Genomic DNA, 20927 nt, shown 5'->3' on the forward strand with positions numbered 1-20927 from the left:
GCGGCGCCCTTCCAGGAGCGGGCGGCGTCCTCCAGCTCGGTGGGGGCCCCGTGCTCGCTGCCGGGGGGGGCGGGCGTTGGCGCGGCGCTCCTGGGCCTGGGCCAGCGCCTCCGCCAGGCAGGACTGGGCCACGGGCTGCACCTTCTGCAGGGCCTGGGACAGGAACTGGAAATGAACCTGCATCACCGTGCGGAAACACCTGCCCAGCACCTGGAGACACCGCACACGCACACGCACACACACACACACACACACACACACACACACACACACACACACACACACACACACACACACACACACACGCTTAGCAGAGTACATTGTACAAGGACGTTTGTCAGAAGAAGGAGAAACAATATATCGCAGTCGGTACAGTAAGGATGTTAATATAACCAAGTGCCAAGCACTAACGATGGTTAGGTTTACCATTGTCAACACATTGAGCAATAACACAGCACCTGGCAACTTGTGTTACCAAGTAATGCCATTATGGTTAAATTAATGCCACTACGGCGTTATCCATTATGGTTTTTAATGCAAACAGAGGGCAACTATGCGACGTACTTCTGTTGTATACAGGGAATGGTTAAACCTATTCCCTGTATACCACGAGGATCGCTATAGGATCAGATGCTACATAATGCTGGGTACTTTGTTTTAAGTGCCAGGACGCAAGACACTCCGGTGGTAAATAAATGCATGAGTGTGGGTACGGAGGGAGACGGGGATGGGGGGGGGGGGGGGGGAAATGTAACACCGCTGTTACGACGAGAGGAAGCTCATAATTACACCAAGACACGCATGTGTGAGTGACGTCCGGTGCACTTAAAGAGAAGGACGAGTGAGAGTGTCCGACCGCCACCGCACGGCGCCCGTCTCCGGGCTAATGCGGCGCAGGTCGTAGGCTCGGTGAACGTCACACTAGGTCACCAGTTCCCGGCGGCGATTCCGTGTTCTGCTGCAGAGTAATCGTCGCGCTTTCTCCGCACACACAAAGGCGGAAATTCAACAGCTATTTTCCTTTTGCCTCGATAAGAGCTTCCAGCGTAACTCCCGAATGGGATTTAATAAAGTCTAATCTTGGGGGACAGTGCACCCTGTGCCATGTATCAAGACCCTATTAGCCAATGTTGGGCTGGATAATGAGCTGTCCAAATAGCTGGTGGGCAAAGAGACATGGAAGCAAAATTGTGAGCGTGTTAAAAGGCTATTAGACTTGGCCGTTACACCTTACCCTCTCTACAGCAAAGTAGTAAGCTTCGTGAATTACATGACGTTCAAATCATATAGCTGCAACTCATTGGCCATGTTAGAAAAACACTCTTTGCCCTCTCTTTATTTTAAAGTGTAAGTAAGTGTACGTGAGTGTACGTGTGTGCGTGTGCGTGTGCGTGTGTGTGTGTGTGTGTGTGTGTATGCTCGCTCTACTGGGAGGTGGTAAGAATAGTCCAGTTCAGCCCTGGTTTGTTGTCCTGGGAGCAACCAGACACCCCGGTCCCTGCGTTTTCTTTTTCAGGTAGAGCCTCAAAATACATCCCCTCGTCGGGGGCTGAGTTGTAAAGACAGAAATACCACGACGCCAGGGCTTGTCTTCAAAGCAGACCGGAACAACCAGACCGGGCCTCCATCACTCTGCAGCTCAACTTGTCACTCCAGCAGAAAGAGCTGACAGCCAGCCGGGTAACCCGCGGTCATCCCCTCTGAATAGGAGGAAGCTCAGCAACACCGCCCAGCATAGGGGACTGCGTATGTAGTCAGACCACTGCTTTAGTTACGGTAAGGGAACTAAACACGTCTCCCAAATACCAGTTATTCAATCTGACAGGAAATTAGGTAGTGGTATGGCGTTTAAAAACACATTGGTTTGTGAATTGGCATTCAAGTGCAGTTTGTTTGAAATATCTACAGCAGCATGTACAACATCCTTGATATATCTACAGCCTCTGCAACATCCTTGATACATCACCACAGCCTCGATGACCTCCTTGATGTATCTTCACAGCGTCTACATCATCACTGATACATCAAGAATGTTCTAGATTGATCAAAAACAATATCTAAAATAACTAAATATTGGTCTAGTACATTCAAAAATACAAAAGACGGCGCAAAATGTCTATTTCTGGGATGCTAAATATCACAAGTCCAACCCCTGGCCGGCTGCAGCGATACAGGATCCTTGTTACGGTCGATTATGTTGCCTTGTGACTCAAAGCTTAGCAACAACATCACATCGGAGCTGCAGTCACTCATGGGCCCTCATGTCTGCTGCTGCTGCTGCTGAACCTGATTCAATGTACCTGCATATTAGCAACAAAGGAATATCACTGAAGATGGATTGAATGAGAGCTTGGTGGTGACATGAGCGCAGAAGACAGCATTGGAAAAAGAGGGAATCGAGTGAGACTGACAGATGGGCCCAATAATAAGTCTGCTAAGGGATGCATCGGCCACGTTAAGGTGAAAGGGTCAACTCGTTTAACAGCATGGTCCCGCCGTGATAAATGAAGCCATTGTTGCTATTCTCTCCGTGTTCGAGACATCCTCTTGGACTACGGTAGATTCACAAACCAAACAGAACTCCCCCCGAATCCTCGAAATGCATACGTTTGCATGCCTCTCCAGCGGCTCAGCATAAACAAAACAGGATTTACCTACGGCCTCAAACTCTGCATACTACAGTCTGAAGCCTCCATCAGCACGCAGGGAGACGGCGAACCAGGGCCCAGACCTAGCAGGCACCGGGCTGTGAATTCCTGACGATGACGCACACGCGCTAATCTTGGACCCAGTTATCGTCCCCGGTCTCAATAGACAGATGTACGCATGAAATGAAAGAATGAACTGTGGAGTGCGTTAAACAGTTAATACGGTATCGTGAGGCCGGTGATTAACAACGTTTAGGTGACGTCCCAGAAGGGGTTTTTGACATTACCACAGGAGGCTGGGCTACGCACGCACACACACACACACACACACACACACACACACACACACACACACACACACACACACACACACACACACACACACACACACACACACACACACACACACACACACACACACACACACACACACACACACACAGCTCCAAGGGGCTCTTGAACAAAGTGCTACAAAGTATGAAATAACCAGGCAGGAGTTAAAAGGGAACGTCGGCTAATGGGAAACACATGTCATCGGATCGGCCGCGTCCCACACGCCGCCGCCGCCGCCGCTGGAAAATGGGAGGGAAGACGGCTGAGCGGAGCCAGGCAAATTCTCCTCCGCGCCTCCGACGGCAGACAGTGAATCCATCAACAACTTTTACTTTTGAGTTTTCTCAGAACACCGGCCGTAGTCTATTAGCAGTGCAGACCCGGTGAAAATATGTATACTCTGTTTGGTTTGTCCGCGCCGTAACAGGGGGGAGGGCGTGTGAGTCATCGGGGGCCTTTATGATTAACAGATGCACAACGCAAGCCTTCCCATTCCCAGAGCCGCGGCCCGGGTGCAGGTGGCCGGCATTAACCAGCCCGGCTTTCCATGTTTGTGGTTTTTCAACCTGATCCGTGCTAGGACGACTTGTACTTCGGCTCACGTTGTGGCCATCGACCCCGACCCCGACCCCTGCCTCCATCCCCCCCCCCACCCCCGACCCCCCCCCTACCTCAGACCCAGGCTGGTTATTGTAATGTGTTAATGGTTATAAATCACGTTTTGAGGGACGGCATGCCCCGGGGAAAACCTGGGATGGGCTCTGTGTAAACGAGCTGTACTTGGGGGACACTAAACATGATGAATGACATGTTTTTTTTTTAACAGAAGTACGTCACATAGTGGCCCGCTATTTGCATTGAAAACCATAAGGGATAAATCAGGCCATAACTACTCCGTAGACGTGACCATGTTTGGTAAAAGAAAGTTACCAGGTGCCGTGTCGTCGGTTAATGTGGTGACAATGGTAAACGTATTTCCTCCACCATTGGACCCCCAGAATAGTCCGTAGACCAAACAAAATAGTCATATATATATATATATATATATATATATACACACAATAATAGAAAATACAGGCCCATTTCTCCTCCACCTCCCCCACTTGTTCCTCTCTAGCCTCAACTCATCTGTCCTTCTCCGTCACCTCCGTCGTGTTTCTCTGCCTCTCTCCCATCCCTCTCCCTGGCCTTACTGATCTCCCCGTCTCCACAGTAAGTCCACCTGCTATGGGTTAGTAGAGAATCACGACACAGATACCCCGACGGTCACATGACACCCCAACACCCTCCCCCATCATCCAACAGCGGCTAAAAATTATACCTAGAGCATTCTTAAGCCCATCTGTGTGTGTGTGTGTGTGTGTGTGTGTGTGTGTGTGTGTGTGTGTGTGTGTGTGTGTGTGTGTGTGTGTGTGTGTGTGTGTGTGTGTGTGTGTGTGTGTGTGTGTGTGTGTGGCTGAGAAGGCGGAAGGGAAGGGGGGGGGAGGTGCTTGTCTTCTGGTTGACCCAGAGCTGCCTCGATCGCCCCCAGATCTCTTGTGTGTGTGTGTGTGTGTGTGTGTGTGTGTGTGTGTGTGTGTGTGTGTGTGTGTGTGTGTGTGTGTGTGTGTGTGTGTGTGTGTCTCTGTGTGTGTCTCTGTGTGTGTCTCTGTGTGTGTTTTGGGGGGGGGGGGGAGGGGTCTCACTCTAGAGTCTCACTCCAGCCCCCCTACTGGCGTTTGGCTCTCAGCCTCTAGCAGGCCTCTGCAGACGGCCTCTCAACAGACCGGGACGTTTCCACACATACTTGGCCTCTGGGGCGCGTGAGGCCGCGGGGGGAAGAGAAGAGAGAAGAGGCTGGTTGTGTTCCCAGACCGGCCCGGACATTCTGGGCTCATCAATGGAGGAGCAGAGAAGACAGGGAGTTAGGAAGAGGGGGAAGAGGGATGACTCAAACTCCACATTCCACAAGTCCCCCGGACTGGGTTAGCAGAGATGGCGAGGAGGGAGGGGGAGAGAGGGAGGGGGGGAGGGGGGGAGATAAAGAAAGGGAGGATATAGATAGCTTTGTGCGTGACGGAAAAAGGGAGATGCGTTCTTTGATCAGTGAGCCTTAGAAGGGGACTGAGTGTTTATGCGTCGTGCATGAGATGGCCTTCATCAGCATTACTTGGTGACCTACATCCAAGTGGCTTGGTTCACTACGAGAGGCCAGAAAAAAAAAAAAAAAAACACACTGGATCTGATCAAACGCCGGAGCAAACATTCAGGATGGAACTTGGCCGACGCCGGTCTCCACATCAGGAAACTATTCGGTTCGCTGTCCTGAGCCCCAAATCCGACATTAATTACTTACCGAAAAAAACAACATGTTCTCATAGTGACATCACCACCAGGCCTGGCCTATCCATATTAGGCCTGTTATTTGAACATTACACTATTAACATGCCATCGTTGTGTTGTTTTGTGTGCGTTTCCCTCATTGTTACTGCTTTGGCCTTTCCAGAAGCCAAGAGTCCACTAAAAATATGAAATTCATGGAAACGACCATGAATCATGAGGCCAGCGGTGTCCTCCTCGTCAGGAAGCAAATGGCATGGCCGGCTTTGTTTGGCTCCGTTGAACAAACAGAATACTCTGGTGCAGATACTGAGGTTTAGGTCAATAACACCGCTGCATTTAATGAGGCCATCCTGAAGCCAAGTGTCAGCCCTCTTTCTGCCTCTTTTAGTCTTAATGCCAGAAGGCAGCGGAGGCCGTGAAGGCAGAGGAGGCCGGCTGAATTGCAGTCAGTGGAGGCCGGCTTGAATTGAAGGCAGTGAAGGCCGGCTGACATAATGGAGCGCAGACTGGCTGGTGTGACGGCAGTGGAGGAGGCCACGGCCAAAACCGAGGCCTCTGGACCCTCACAGAGTTGGGCCTCCACTAATATTCATCCGTGCATATTTCAGACCGCAGAGGCTCAGAGTTACTGACCGCGGTACCAAAGTGTTTCCTGTTTTGGGCACAACCCCATCCAACACCCCCCCCCGCCACAGGGTCGTCCAGTACCCTGGGTACAGACTGCACTGCCCCCGGGGCTTGTCTGGCCAACATGATGACCGATCATATTTATCCCCAGCAGACATGGAGGTACTGATCGACCAGCACAACTCGTGAGCAGGAGCGCTGACAATCCACCGGACCGGACCTTTCCCCTTCAGAACAGTTCAGAAGAGGGGAGATTCAGTATCTGAGAGGCTGAATGCCATCTCCCACGTCTTTGCGGTGAAGCGGCAGGCTATCTGAGGTTTTTCGCCGTGCTGCAAGAAATTACACGTTCATTCTGAACATATCAGCAGAAAAAGGGGCGAAAGTGGGAGGGACTTGTGGGCAGGTGGGAGGCGGCTTTCCGGGTGTTTTCACACCCGTCTCTCAAACCCTGACGTCAGCTGAATGTTTCCTTCCAGTCAATGGTGCTTCATCACTACTCCTTTCCACGCTCAAATCAGGGGGTTTGCGTCGTGCAGATAAGACAATCTACATCATGGAAAACACTAACTTGCAAAACCAACGTTTCACAGATGAAATGCAGCCACATAAATCTAGACGGATTGCTTTCTTGTGATCTCATTTGACTCTAACTCTGAACAATGTGTCGATTGTGGGTAGGAGGTGGTTGCCAGGTCCCAGATCCCCCACGCTCACATGCTAGTTGCAAAGCAGTACCAATGACGCAACACGGTGACTATTATGGGATACCTTTGGGACACATATGAAAGATAGCGATTTAGCAGCAAAGCAAATTAAACACACTGTGGCTTTGAAAAGCCATAAGAAGAGTTTCTTTCTTTGAACCAACTATGAACCGTTTAACTTTAACACTGGTGTGAAAAGAGAAATATCTGACATGCAATCTACACTACGCTAGAGAAGCATGGTCATCTTTCCTTACATCAGTAGAAAATGAATACATCCCAACATTATTTTTACTGTGTGACACAGGCTTGTAGGCCTAATGACGAACAACATGAACGCCATCACATCCCAGTATATTATACAGTGAGCTCAGAAAGCACCTAGGGAACAACGCTACGACACTCGGAGGTGTAGGAAACCCCGTGGCTTGTCTAGGATGTCTAGGGAACTTAAACGTCACCGGCTGGTGATTGGCTGAAGCCAAACACGAAGCACAGATCAGCGTTCCTCAACACACGTCAACGCCGTGTTCAATGCATTAAAGTGGGTGATATAATGCCACCGGGTGTGAGTGCGATCAGCCATGACAAGCCGGTCGGAAAAAACTGCCTTTGCCTTTGTTGTTAGTGACGTCACAAGTGGGAGTGTCCACCTAGATGTATGCTGGATAGATAAGCAACCTTTGCTGCAGTCCACCGCTGGTGGACTGGTAGATCTATCCAGCGTACGTCTAGATTGATATTCTCACTAAGGCCGGTTTTCCAAACGGCTTGTCATGGCTAACCCCACTCACACACACGGTGGCCTAACGCCACCCCTTTAACACCAGGCAGTGCACCCACCTCCACGTCCTGGAAGCTGAAGTCGTTCTGGTCCTTGAAGTTGGCCGCGCCGGCGCTCAGCTCCATCAGCATCTTGGCGATCTCGGGCTTGATGGCGGCGGTGAGCCGGCTGGCGGCGTCCATGACGTGTTCCTGCACGTCCTTCAGCTGCATGGCGGCCTTGGAGTAGTGGGAGTTCCGGAACACGCCGCTGAACAGCTCCGTGAGGAAGGCGCTGGCCCGGCAGAACACGTTGAGCGCGTCCAGGTACTTGGAGATGCCCTGCTGGATGTCCGCCACCGCCGTGGTGGTGGTGGTGGTGCCGGAGGGCGGGCCCGGGGGCAGGCCGCCGGGGGCCCCGCCGACGCCGACGCCGGCCCCGGGGCCCATGGGGGAGGGGGCGGAGGAGCAGGAGGAGGAGGAGGAGGAGGAGGAGGAGGAGGCCAGCGGGGCGCTGAGGGTCCGGCTCAGCTCGGGCATCTGGTACTGCGGGTGCTGCTGCTGGACTTTCTGCTTGGACCCGCCGAGCAGAAAGCGCCGCTTGTAGTCCATCTTACCTTCCGGCGCGTTGCAACTGTACATACGACTGGGTGCGACCGCACCGCTCGCTCACCGTGCCGCTGGGCGACTCTGGCGGTCGCGGGGGAGTGGGGCGGGGAGATTCCGATTCTGGGGGGGGGGGGGGGGGGGGGCGTACAAAAGGAGGCGACGGGAGCTATTCACGTCGGGGTAAGAGGACACCTCAGGAGTTTCCCCTGCCAGAGGCTCATCTCAGAGGGGGCTGAACGGGGGACGACGGAGACGCGGAACGGCCACGGGAACGGCGCGAGGGCCTCGGAGCGCGTGGTGCATGCAGCCCTGCTGCAGCCAACATCAGACGCGGCGGCGGCGGCGGCGGGAGCTCGCTGCGGGCCTGGACGCCCGCTGTAGGGCCCCTGGGGTCAGGGGGGGGAGCCGCGTGGCATAAAGGAGGGCGAGGGGAATCGCACGAGGGCTCTAGGATTCAGCGTGCGAGTGGAGTGCAGGGCTCCAGAGTTTGTCCGTCGTGATGGAAGCGGAAAATAAGTATATATTCACATAGATGTACTTAGATGTAGATATACCACCGCAAATAAAAAAACAACAACTTATCTATTAAAAAGTTGCCATGAAAAAAAAAAAAAAAAAAAAAAGGGTAAGATTGAGATAAGGGGAGGTTGGTCGCTGGTCAAGCCAACGGTAACCGGCTCACTAGAGCGGAGCAGCGACACCACCAGCGGTGCGGGACGGGTTCCCAGACCTTCCCCGTGTGTGACCTGGAGGAACCCGACGACGGAACCAGTCCGTCTCAGAACCCCTGGGAGAAGAAGAAGAAGAAGAAGCAGCGTTTCAAGGAGCCGGCGGCCAGCGGGGGCTGCTTCCACGGTCCGTTGGGGAGCGTGTCCGTTTGGAGGGGGGGGGGGGGGGGGGGGGGGGTGTGTCTCTTCGCCAGAGGCTCCGGGGCGTCCCTTGGGGTCTCCGCGCTGGGGTCAGGCTCAGGCTCAGCTCCGCTGGGCTCGGGGGGCCTGCTGCAGGGGGTCTGCCGGAGTCGTCTGGCTGAGGTAGTTGATACTCACCAGGAATACCAGGGGGCTCTCTCCGCAGACACAGATTAGAGCGACGAAAGCACAACTGTATCTTGTAAGGCCTCTAGGTCACTTCCTGTGGGGAGAGGGAGAAAGAAACACACACACACAGAGGGGGGTCTGGTGAGCAGAAGCAGAGGATTGATTCATTGGAGTTATCGTCATTGCGTCACGGTTCGGACTCGTCGCGATTACCTGCTTTCGTTTGACACATTTTACGCCTTGACCTTAAACGTTCGAGGGAACGAAAAAGCTAGAATTGGTATGACGTCACACTTTTAAACATCATCACACTTTACCGACTTTTTTATTGATCAAAACAAACAGAAAGAGCTGAACAGCACAGCATCCCCTCCCTCGCGCCACGATGTTCCCTGAACACACTGAACACAGCCGTGCCACCAGAGCCTCATAAACGCCGGGCCCTTCCAGAGAGGACTGCGGGTGGTGTAGTGGTGTCGGTGGAGGGTGGAGGCGGCGGCGGCGCGCTACACCAGGCGCTGTAGCTCGCGCCGAGATCTCCTGACACCGGCAGGTTTCACGAGAACAGAGCCGGGGGGGGGGGGGGGGGGTTCTGCCAGCGGTCGGAGGGAACAGCAGACACTGACGGCTCTGTTGATATTCACCCCTCGGTGAGTCACAATACAGCCATTCACAGCCCCGCCGTGGGCTGGCCAGACGGGCCCGTCCTCCTGTGTGTATTGTTATTCATTTCCCCCCTCGAACAAATGTCACGGTGAATGCTGAGGGCCATCTAGGACTCGGCCTGCGTCACCGACGCGGCAGTACTCAGAAACTGATCCCCGTGAGATTATTATTATGAACCGCGTGGGTCGAGTGGCGACGCCAGGGCGTTTAACGCATCGATCTGTTTCCCTGTCAGTAGGAGCAGAGAGAGGGCCAGCACCGTGAAGAAGAGCGTTTTCATCCACATTAAGCCGTCAGCCATGTTTTATGTTTACTGTGGAATCTCTGCAAAGGGGAATTGCTGTGGCGCGTCGGGGGAAGGTCGCCTCGGGTGAACGCGTTTCAAACGCTGGAAGGAAACGGACTACCGTGCCAGCGTGAAACTTCATAGAAAAATAATCCTTTCCTCATTGTTCCAAAACCGCACCGAGCGTTTGACTCCCGTACTGTAGGCCGCGTTCGGCGGGTGGCTGGTGCGTGCTTTGAACGTCGATAAGGGCCGCGCGAAACAAACCAAACTCTCAAAAAGACAAGACATAAAACAAGAGCAACCTGTGATCTTTCATCTCGTTCCACAGTCCGTGCCCGTGGGCTGCGTCTGTTGACCCAGACTAGAGCAATCGCACGCCGACACCGGACAGAAAAACATCAACATTGCAGGACTAATCTGCTAGACACACTCGGGACCCTGTGCGGCAAACAGGCGCTGCTGCTGCTGCTGCTGCTGTGGAAAGTTTTCCATTTTTTCCGCCACAGCCCATGTTGTTATCTCCCAGAGTCGTTCCCCGAGCCGGATGGAAGGACCGGAGACCAGAGACTCCGGGATTTAGAGGCCCGGGCATCAGCCCCTGCGCAGCGCGGCGGCGTTAGTGACCACGACAACGCGGCCATGTTGTGTTGACCGTCACACACACACACGTTAGTTACAGATGTTCCAGTGACCTTTAAATCCGGCTTCCTTCCTCCAGTAAAAAAAAAAAAAAAAAAACTAGTGTGAGAGCAGCAAACACTCAATGCTGCCGTCTGTCACAGCCCACCCCCCCCCCCCCCCCAGAGAGCGCGAGCGAGCGCACACACACACACACACACACACACACACACACACACACACACACACACACACACACACACACACACACACACACACACACACACACACACACACACACACACACACACACACACAGCAGAGGGCCAAGGGAAACCGGTGACCTCGTCATGAAGGGAACAGCAGACTTCCCACTTCTTCCTTCCCCTGGTCTTATATAACCACGCACGTCCACCAGGAACACATTATTTACAGCCGTCGCCAAGGACACCAGACCCAGGGCCCGGGGAGAGAAGGGTCAGAGGCTGAACACACTCACACACACACACACACACACACACACACATACATAGGCCTAGGTGCGCCGGGGGCCACGCAACCTGCTCACAAAAGGAGAGGCATGCCTTGCTCGAGAGCGTGTGGGCAGTGGTCCCATCGCTCGGCTTCCAAACCGACGGCCCCATGCTAAACTACGCACCTTTCAGTCACTCGCGCTCGCAACGTCTCCCAAAACGACGCAGGTTTTAGTGTGTATTTCTTCTCAGAAACCTTGCGTCCCTTTCATCGGGATCTCTCTCCCTCTCTCTCTCTCTGTCCCTCTCTCTCTCCCCCCCTCTCTACCTCTGCGCTGGCGCTAAACCATGGAATAATGGAAACGGCGTGCGCTGGTCATTTTGTGCAACGCACGGGGCTTTGACGGCACACCGGCTAACTAGTGCAAACAAGCGTCCCTCCACTCCCAAATCCCAGGGATTACGGCCGCAGTGAGAGACACGACAGACGCCACACAAGGGCTGGCCAGCGCTGTCAACAGCCTAATGGGCGTTTGGGAAACTAGGTAGAGAGACAGGAGTCCGGGGGGGGGGGGGGGGGGGAGCCAAGAACGTCGGAGCCAAGATGCTTGGACTCGTTTCATACAGAACACATCAGCGCTTAGGAGCTAGGCTCGTCTCAAATGTAATTGAACGGAGAATGACTAGCAACTTCAGTCTCACCACTAACATTTCACTAGCGGTCGGAGAGCAGCTATAGAAGTCCTATTGGGTCTATAGATTGCTTTTGCTTGTGGGGCTTTTCTGATGTCCGTATGCCCATGTGCAATATATTCCTGTTTGAGTCACCTCGACATCCTAAACAATGCTCGCAAAATACACTCATGGTAACTCTCTGGGCGGTTTCTCGACATTTTTCGCCTTTTAAAGTCTGTTTTTTTTTTTTCGCTTTGGTGACTGTTAACTTTCCAGTCGCCCAGATACGAGCAGGCAGCAACATGTGAAACCAGCCAGCAGGTAACCAAGAAGACAAGCCCCGCTGACGGCCGACGCCGACGACAGCCGAGTGACAAGGGAACTCCAGAAATGTCCGTTCCCTCTCGTTTGACTCATTTGAGGACGGGCGAACACTGAGCCATTGTCTTGCGGGAGACAGCTGTTGATCTACAGTACGGGACCGCATTCTCAGCTGTTCCAAATCCTGCCACTCAGGAATGCCATCGTCAACATCCTTCATGTAAACATGAACGACTGCACAGAATAGAACTTTGTGCAGATTTTTTTTTGCTACATATAGTTATGGGTCAAAATTGCGATATCAAGTTTTGCCTGACACGGACCAGTGTTATTGGTTTGCAGAACACAAACAACTCAGGCTACTATTTTCTTATTATAATACTCGCCCCAAACCGTCGGTTCGGCGAGAAGAGGGATCGACAGCCGAGGAGCACGTCAGGAGACTGCTCCTCACCCTCCTACACTATAGATTATTCAACCTTCTGTATCTCGCTGTATTAATAAACCATCCATTCGACCCTCTGATCCAACCTGTCAAGCGTCCTCGATTTACACTTCAAGAACTACTACTACAATTGGGAATACGCACAACGCAGAGACCATACGAACAGTTTAGAAATAAGCTGAAATCTAACAGTCCTACAGAGGCAGCAGTACCCCAGATCTGGGCCGGGGTTCATCACAGAGCGCTTTCAGTCGTACCTTGTTCACAGAGTCGCTCGCGGCTACGGTTCCAGTCAGAATAAATAGCCTACTAGCAGAGGCTTTCCCAATACAAACAGACCCGCCATCAATATTAATGAGTGCAGAAAGCTTCTCAGTACAGCTAGCAGCCTTGGCAACTCGCCAGAAAGACAGCGCTACACAAACACACACACACACACACACACACTAGCAGCCAGCTAGCATCTCCCATTAGCCGTAGCACCCAAACAAACACATGTGATAGGAGCCCGGGCTCCAGCGCTGGCCCCGCGCCCGTGAGGTTTAGCGCCCTTCCCCTCCGCCACCAGCCACTCTCGGTGCTAATGTTAGCCCTGCTTCCCCCCGCGGCTAGGCCCGGCGGCTCAGCTGCTGGAGCTCAACAGGAAAGGGGGCTTGGGTTTCCTGGGGCGACGACTCTGTCGCCAGTCACGGCACTGTCCGACCGCCGAGGGGTGATTTACCTGTCTGCACGCCGTCCCGCCACGGAGGGGGGTAGACAGACAACTGGGAGGGGGGGGGGGGGGGGGGGGGGTTCTGAGCCATTGTCCCCGGTGGACATAATTGTTTTCAGAGGGACGACACTGATACTTAGCCCGGAGACCGTCCTGGTCACGTGACCTCTCATTCGGTTACGCTACACCGAGCATTGTGGACCACTTCGCCCACAGCGATGGCAGGGTGGTATTTTGCCCTGACAGACAAACTTCGGCCAATCGGCTTTGCAGTTCAGGACGGAAGAACGGCGAGAAATGGGTTTTTTTCCGCTGAGTAAGCTCCATGACGGTAAAAACCGCCATGGAGCTTACTCAGTGGAAAGTACGCTTTTTCGCCCTACATCAACTACAACACAGTCCCTGATTGGCCAAATTACATCATTACACTACGACACAGTCAGCGATTGGCCGGGTTATGCCATCAGCTACGACACAGTCCCTGATCGCCCTGGTTACGTCATCAGCTACGACACAGTCCCTGATTGGCCCCGGTTACATTGTCATTTCAGGAAATCGATGTTGGGGGGGGGGGGGGGGGGGCTGTAGAAAAAAACAGGATGTGAGGTCACGTGATCATAATGGTTTCCAGGCCAACCGATACTTGCATCCGATATTAAAATCAATAGACATCAAGAGGAAACGTTTGGTGCACATTGTTAGACCACGTAAGTCGTGGGTGTCCGACTGACAAAAGGACAAAAGGTTTCACTTTTAAAAAGCAAATCAATGGCCTACGTCGCAAGCAGCCAGCCCTCCAACCTCTTTGCACGGCTTTCCAGACATACCAAACACCCCATTCCAGATAACTATAGAAGTAAACACTGTCGACGGTGACGTTTTGGAGAATAATGGCATTCACAGTGTTTACGGTTATCATATAGATTCTCAAGGTATAGATTTTCACTTTGGGGGCGTTCACACTGAACCGAATCCCAACAGACAACGGAGCGCGTGCAAAACTGGCTCGACAGACAGTGTGCTCCGTGCGGAACTCCGAGAGCCGTACCAAAGGCAAACAATGGAAAACTCCCCGTCGCTGTATCTCCCCATAAGTTATGCTCTGTGTCAATAGCCATCCATCTCGCCCCTGTCTTTCCACGTCTCCCTCCGCCTCCGCCTCTCTCCGTGTCTCTGTGTCTGTGTGCCTGTGAGCCATCGCGGCCGGGTGGACCCCGCGCGGCGCCCGGGCCCCAGCTGTTGCACACGCTGACAGCTCCTTATGGGCCGCCGCTGAGGGCCCACACTCTGGTCTGAGACGCCGGCCACAGGCCCAACTATAGCCCACTCGTGAAGTCTATTTCAGCGCTGCCGGAGCAAAACAGCTGCCCAGTGCTCCCAGATGGGACACGTTTAAGACACACACTACCGTATAGTCTAAAAGGTACAATTCCCCCCCCCCCCCCCCGCCCCCCCAAAAAAAAGACTCAAAGCCCCCCCCTTCTACATCTGTTGTCAAATGAAGCGAAGGAATTTGAGGAGGAATCAAAACAAACACAATCCTGGAAACAGAGTCTGCAGAGAAACGCTGGTAACGTGAGTGGCTGTGCATGGGCCCCGGCCCCCTTCATATAAAAAGAAAAAACAGGAGAGCGTTCTTCCGCGGCGGCTGGTTCCACCGGGGTATTCCCCCTGGGATGTGGTGGGAGGCCAGGGTCAGCAGACAGGCCTGGGAGACCAGGACAAACGAGAGGACAAGTGCCCGGAGCAACTGTGTGACAGCAGCGTGAGTCAGGCTTGGCTTGCTCATGCAACACGAGGCACGGTGCCCGCGCACACACACACACGCACACGCGCACACACACACACGCACACACACACACACACACACACACTCTGAATTTGTGTAGCTTGTGTTGTGGTCTCTGCCTTAAGTCTGGTTTATGACTCGCTTTGAACAGTGCCCGTGCAAGCGGCGACTTATATTTCTTTGTAGCTGACAAAAGTACTCTCTGCGTAGCATAATGCCAATCCGTACCTTTGAATGGACGTGAAGCAAAAAACAGAAAGAGAGACGGACAGAGAAAGCCATTAGGCAGGAGGCTGTTGGCCTGACACTAGGCAGGGTAATATCAGGTTAACCTGTTATGACATAGCATACGTTGTAAGTAGCTTATGGCTCTAATAAAAATAGCAGACGGGCTGCTGGAACAAAGCGCAGGCTTCAAGTCTGGGACAGGTCTGTGACGCCCGCGTAAGCCCACGTTTCATCAACCACAACGTCGCCCTTCTGGACACGCAGCGTCCAAAATAAAAAGACAAATAACTACGACGGTGGGAATCCGCCTTTTCTTCGAATCTCGAAGGGTGACACACTACAAAGCCCTGGTCAACGTGATCAAACGAAACATGACGCATCAAGCCCACAGACAATAAACAAGGAGAAGACTTGCCCGCTGGGACCACCTGAGATTGATCCGTCCACCGTCGATCCACCACCGGCCTTCAGGTTTCAGTGCGTTTGGGGAATACGACCGGTTTAAACAAGCGTAAGAAAGGGCCCCTGATCTGACGTCAGCTCCATTCACAAAGAACACTGGTACGAGGCTAATAGCAGTGGAGGCACATTCTACCCAGTGCTACGCGCATTCTGCTGTGTCTTTAACCACGACCCAGTCTATAACAGCCACCCCGACAGAAGAAGTCCAAGTCGACGTCAAGTTGCTGTGAAGCAAGGAAGAACAGCTGCCGCTGTTTTTCCCCAAAAACCAACACAATGAAGACTAATGAAGAGCCGGTTCATCAGGTTACATCAACATGAAAGGAGCAATTTACATGCATGTGATTTGCACCTTTAATGAATCTACTCAGTGTCTTGGTTTAGTGGCGCCAGAAATGTTTGCCATCCATAAATACAGACTTTTGGCTTTGTCTGCGTTTGTTTGCCGAGGTTCTCACTTCGTTCAGAGAGCTGCTCTTTAAAGCACGTTCCATTAAGTTTGTAAACGAGGATTAGACTAAACATCCGTTGACGTCAATAGGGCAAAACCCCTTTAACAGGGTTCCTTTCTCAATAAGCGATGGATACGCTCCGCGTTCAAATGACTCTTTGATAATCATCTCCACAGGTAGCGTGAACAGAACACTGCAACGTCCATGCATTGAAAAGAAACGAGAAGAATGACATGAACGTGGCAACAGGCCAACTTGAAGAGGAAGGCGCAGTGTGGTATCTTGACGGCTCTTCGAATATAGTACCTGTTGTGTTTAAGTCCACAGTTGTCAGCAAGCCTCCCCATGCTGCTTAAGTGCCCTTGAGCAAGGCGCCCTGCGCAATCCATACCGGCGCTGCAAGCAATGGTGCGCTGCATTAGGAACTTCCAATAATAGGATGAGTTTTAAAAAAGGAACAAAAAATGTACTAGGTGTCACATTACTGGAGGGATGTAAGGTAGCCTGCATTCTTGAGCACTGCAGTCATCTCCACTGTGCACAAAAGCCAATGCATCTCACTGGGAGTCTTTGGCTGTGGGGCAAAAAACAAAAGCTGGCTGCTCACTCGAGCGGAGCTGGCTTCACTGACAATAAGAGATTTCTCATGATGGAGGACCCCATAAGTATTGTTCACCCAGAGACTGACTCCGTCATCTCGCCAACAAAGGGGCTTGTTTTCTGGATTTATACGCGGTAGAATATTGCTTTCATTAAGAAGCAGAGGGAACAGCTGTGCAACCTTAACCAAAAACATAGAGCAAAGCCAATTTCTGGGCGGGGAATCGCAAAAACAGTGTTGTATTACGTTGGTCCATCTGATGGAAAACCCTTGCACAATGGGAAGGCAAAAGCATGCATTTACCTCTCCAAGACAAAGGCAGGAGAACTGTTTGCCAATAGGGTGGTGTTACCCAACATATGATATTAATGTTCAAGTCCACTCATAATTAATGTTCGAGTCCACTCATAGTTTAATCGAATGGGCCTGCTCTGGCAATGGGGCAAAAACAGTTCTAAATGTCCTTATGAGACTGGATCTTTGATTGTTCTTCAAATAAGACTCGTAAAACATTGTAATCTATTTGAAGTTCTACACAATGTTGCATCAGGTCAAAAGGTGAGCGCTCCATTCGTACATGTTCTGTGGCAGGACGACAAAGCCCTGTTCCAGGGCTATGTCTTTCCTGTTCTTGCAACAGGTGTCAGTATCTTCTGTCAAACTCACAGCTCACACGATCGCCTACTCTGCAGCCTGCATCGCTGAGTGCACGACTGTTGGACATTTGTGGACTAATACGCATTAACCGAGCCAGTTTAGAGTCCTACAGCCCCATGTTATTGAGTGACACGTCCGTCCGCATCGGCCTGGTGTCTACAGACCGTCAGTGACAAACCCTGAGGCGAAGACCACAGTCCAGCAGCCTGTGGTCGGTGGACCAGCAGACCTCTCTCCTCTCTGCCATTCCTTTACCACGTATTTCCCCCAACCAATCCGAATGAAAAGCCTGACCGATCGACGGGGCAACCGATGAGACGCCTTTCTAGTACTTTGGGTGTCATTGTAAAGTGTCGTTGTTACAGCTTTGATATTAACACGAGATACTGAAAAAAAAATTAAAAGGGATAAACCCGTTAACAAATTAGGGGCCCGTTAATGATTTAATCCATTGCGCTAGTGTTCAGTCAGCAGTTCAGGGTTGTTTGAATAGAAGTATCATGTCACATGCAAACCATATTACCTGTAATATGCATATAAAATATAATATTTCACTTCTGCGTGATGCTGTTTTATTCCCAAACTTTTCCAGAAATTTCCAAAACAAACAATTTTCAAACTTTGTTAATTTGAGAAAAGGTGTTTGGACAGTGGAAGCCATGTCCAAGGCCTGAAGGCAACATTAAGCTTCACCTGTTTTCCAATGACATCACCCTCACATGGTGCTCAGTATATCTGAGAGTTTATCTCAGGGAACATAACATGTAGAACCAAGATACACAAAGGGAACCGACCATGCATGAATTTCCGGAATAAAATATAGCTGGAGTCACCAGATACGTTAGCATATGATTTCTCATAACTAACATGATTCATATACTAGACAACAGTAAAACGCAAAAAAAACTTGACTAAGCAGCAGACAGCCTCCTTGTAACGCGAACCTCGGTCACCCCACCCATCAAAAGATTCCATTGTGACAGTCCGCTGCAAATTCTGAAGCTGCACCGCAAGAGAAACTAGAAAGCGGCTTTGTTGAAGGAAAACATCACTTTGGCCTGCGGAGACAGAGCCGGTACAACGTGGGCCTGTGCTACACTCCCCCCCTCCACCTCCACCAACACCACCTCCACCTCCACCCTCAGGGAATTGCAAACAGAGATCTTGTGACTCTAGGTTTGACTTCCTCGCACATGCATCCGGATTCAGTGTGCGACTGAGGGAAGGTGTTTCGCCTGGTGATGAGGCTCAATAACAGTAACGAAAACAACTCCCAGTCAAGCGCCGGTCTGGGGTGATAATGACCCAGACATGGTGCTGAATAGGACTTCAATACTGCCCACCAAACCAATTACAGTTAAGCCTCTCTGCTTAGGCCACATCTATTGGTTTTATGAACTGAATAGTAATCTTTCATTGCACATAAACATGTTTTATCAGCTCTCAAAGCAAACAGTCACTTTGTAACTTTAGTCATGTTAGGACTCGTCATATACTTTGCAACTTGACTCATCACATCAAACAATAAGTTATTCTAAAAAAAAACCATGGGAACACCGTTTAGTGGTTGGAAGATGGCAAACTCGCTCGCCCTGATTTCAACATTTCATAAAATAACATCTAGTACCCGTTATAATTGTACATTATCAAAGGGCACTACTCTGACATTTGCCAAAACCATGGAAATAGAAGAAGTTTCTCTGAGGGTTGAGTTCTGGGGCGAACCAACCCCAGGTTTCTCATCATGCACGCAGGGCTGCATGAGGTCTTCAGTTTGCCCACCAGCCACCCCAGCTGAAGTGTGTCATGTTATCCTTATTACAATGTAAAGAACCACCATCCACAACAAGTAAACACTATCACTAGTGTGCAACCATGCAGTACGTTACTAAACTACAAACACTACACATCTCAAATCAACCCATCAAGTCACTAGTTGGGAGAATCGGATGCACAGGCGACACGTATACACTCATCACATCGATTACTGTCATATAATTTATAGGTTGAATTTTGAAATTATTACTGACAATTGCAGAGACTCGCACTGCAGCTCACTAAACCAACGTGAAATGCTTCGATCAGGTGAATCTCCTTAGACACCCACTAGAAGCTCTGGTCAACCCGTTACTAGAATGCATGCGTTGGGCGACCCAAGAGAGTCACACACCTGATGATATGCACCTGATGTTACACACCTTATGATGTATACCTGCTGATGTACACAACTGACTATATATACCTGCTGATGTACACCTGATGACATAAACCTGATGACATACTCCCAATGGCATACACCCGGTGACATACACCTGACGACAAATACCTGCTGCAACACAGTCAACAACCAGCCCACTATTTAGCAGGAAAGTGCAAAGGAATCCCCCGCAAGCGCAGTGAGCCAGTTTCACCGAAACTCTGCGAGAAGCCTCGGCCCCAGTCCTGGGAACACTATGTCGCAAGCTGTTACCACCACGGCCCTTTAACGCCCTGAACACCCCGAACACCCTCCTCCACTGCCAGACCTCTCCCTCTCCCCTGCAATGGCTGCAAACACAAATACAAATTATACAAAAACCCCACGACACGTTAGGGGAACAAAGGCTGGCACACCTGCTGCACCTCCCGTCCGTCCCGCTGTCCCCCGGGGTTGACCGACTGACAGACAGCCGAGGTGGACCGCTAGCTGGGTCCCGGTTAGCTGAACGTGTAGACTCTGCACTAGTGGGGGCTGGAAGGCTAGCGGGGCTAAAGCTAGCGAGCTAGCTCTCTGCGACACTATTCTTAGCGGAGAGAGAGATCACTAAACAGGCAACTGCGCTGGATGCGGGTTGAAATCCCCCCTCCAAAGGCCGAGCACGGCCGGCAGCATTGTGATCGGTGCAATACAACGCCGATCGCTAAAACATGGGTACAAGTGTAAGTCAGGTTAATTAATAAGCACGTCGCTCACCTCGGCGCTGGGAGTCCACCCTCTTGACAGCGAAGCCCCGTCTGTGTGTACGCGGGAGGCGGCGGTTCCTCGTCTGACCGCAGGGGGCGCCAGAGCGCATGGCAGATATGGACCCAACGTTGACACCCATTTTTGCTCATGGGTTCCCTAATAAGACGTGTGCGAACGTCATTCGTTTGTTTTTCTGGTGTGATAAATGCTATATATGGACTAAGTGTGGACGATTTTCGGAAATGTTTTAGAAAAATTAAAGTTGTGGTTACACTGTTGCGTTAACAGATAATGTGTGGATTACGTCGCCACCTGGTGGCCGAGTTTAGGTTGACAGTAGGATTGTAATACAGGTCGACCACGTGAGGGCGACAAAAGATTATTATTTGAGGTTGCATGAGGTTGATGTACCTATCCGTTTTATTGCAGTGTGTGGTCCTGTCACGATTTCATAGTCTATGGTCCCAGTGAATATCATTTGTTTGCAGTCCCAAAATAAATGACTCAAACACACACTTAATATCACAATAAAGTTTATAATAACATTACT

The 20927-nt window shown here is 51.4% G+C and overlaps 1 protein-coding gene across 1 annotated transcript in view; it reads right to left on the reverse strand.

Moving 5' to 3' along the window:
• Window positions 1-20429, reverse strand: part of garre1 (granule associated Rac and RHOG effector 1) — a gene marked incomplete at its 3' end in the record, with an annotated part of 22320 nt that extends 1891 nt beyond the window's left edge. The window contains 4 exon segments of the mRNA XM_084475870.1: window positions 3-68; window positions 70-210; window positions 7481-9139; window positions 20387-20429. Of these exon segments, the coding sequence (XP_084331996.1) occupies window positions 3-68; window positions 70-210; window positions 7481-8041 (768 nt within the window). The 5' untranslated portion in view covers window positions 8042-9139; window positions 20387-20429.
• Between the last annotated feature and the right edge of the window lie 498 nt (window positions 20430-20927).

The sequence above is a fragment of the Micromesistius poutassou genome (assembly GCF_964030765.1).
Source record: "Micromesistius poutassou genome assembly, chromosome: 12".
Classification (NCBI taxonomy): Eukaryota; Metazoa; Chordata; class Actinopteri; order Gadiformes; family Gadidae; genus Micromesistius; species Micromesistius poutassou.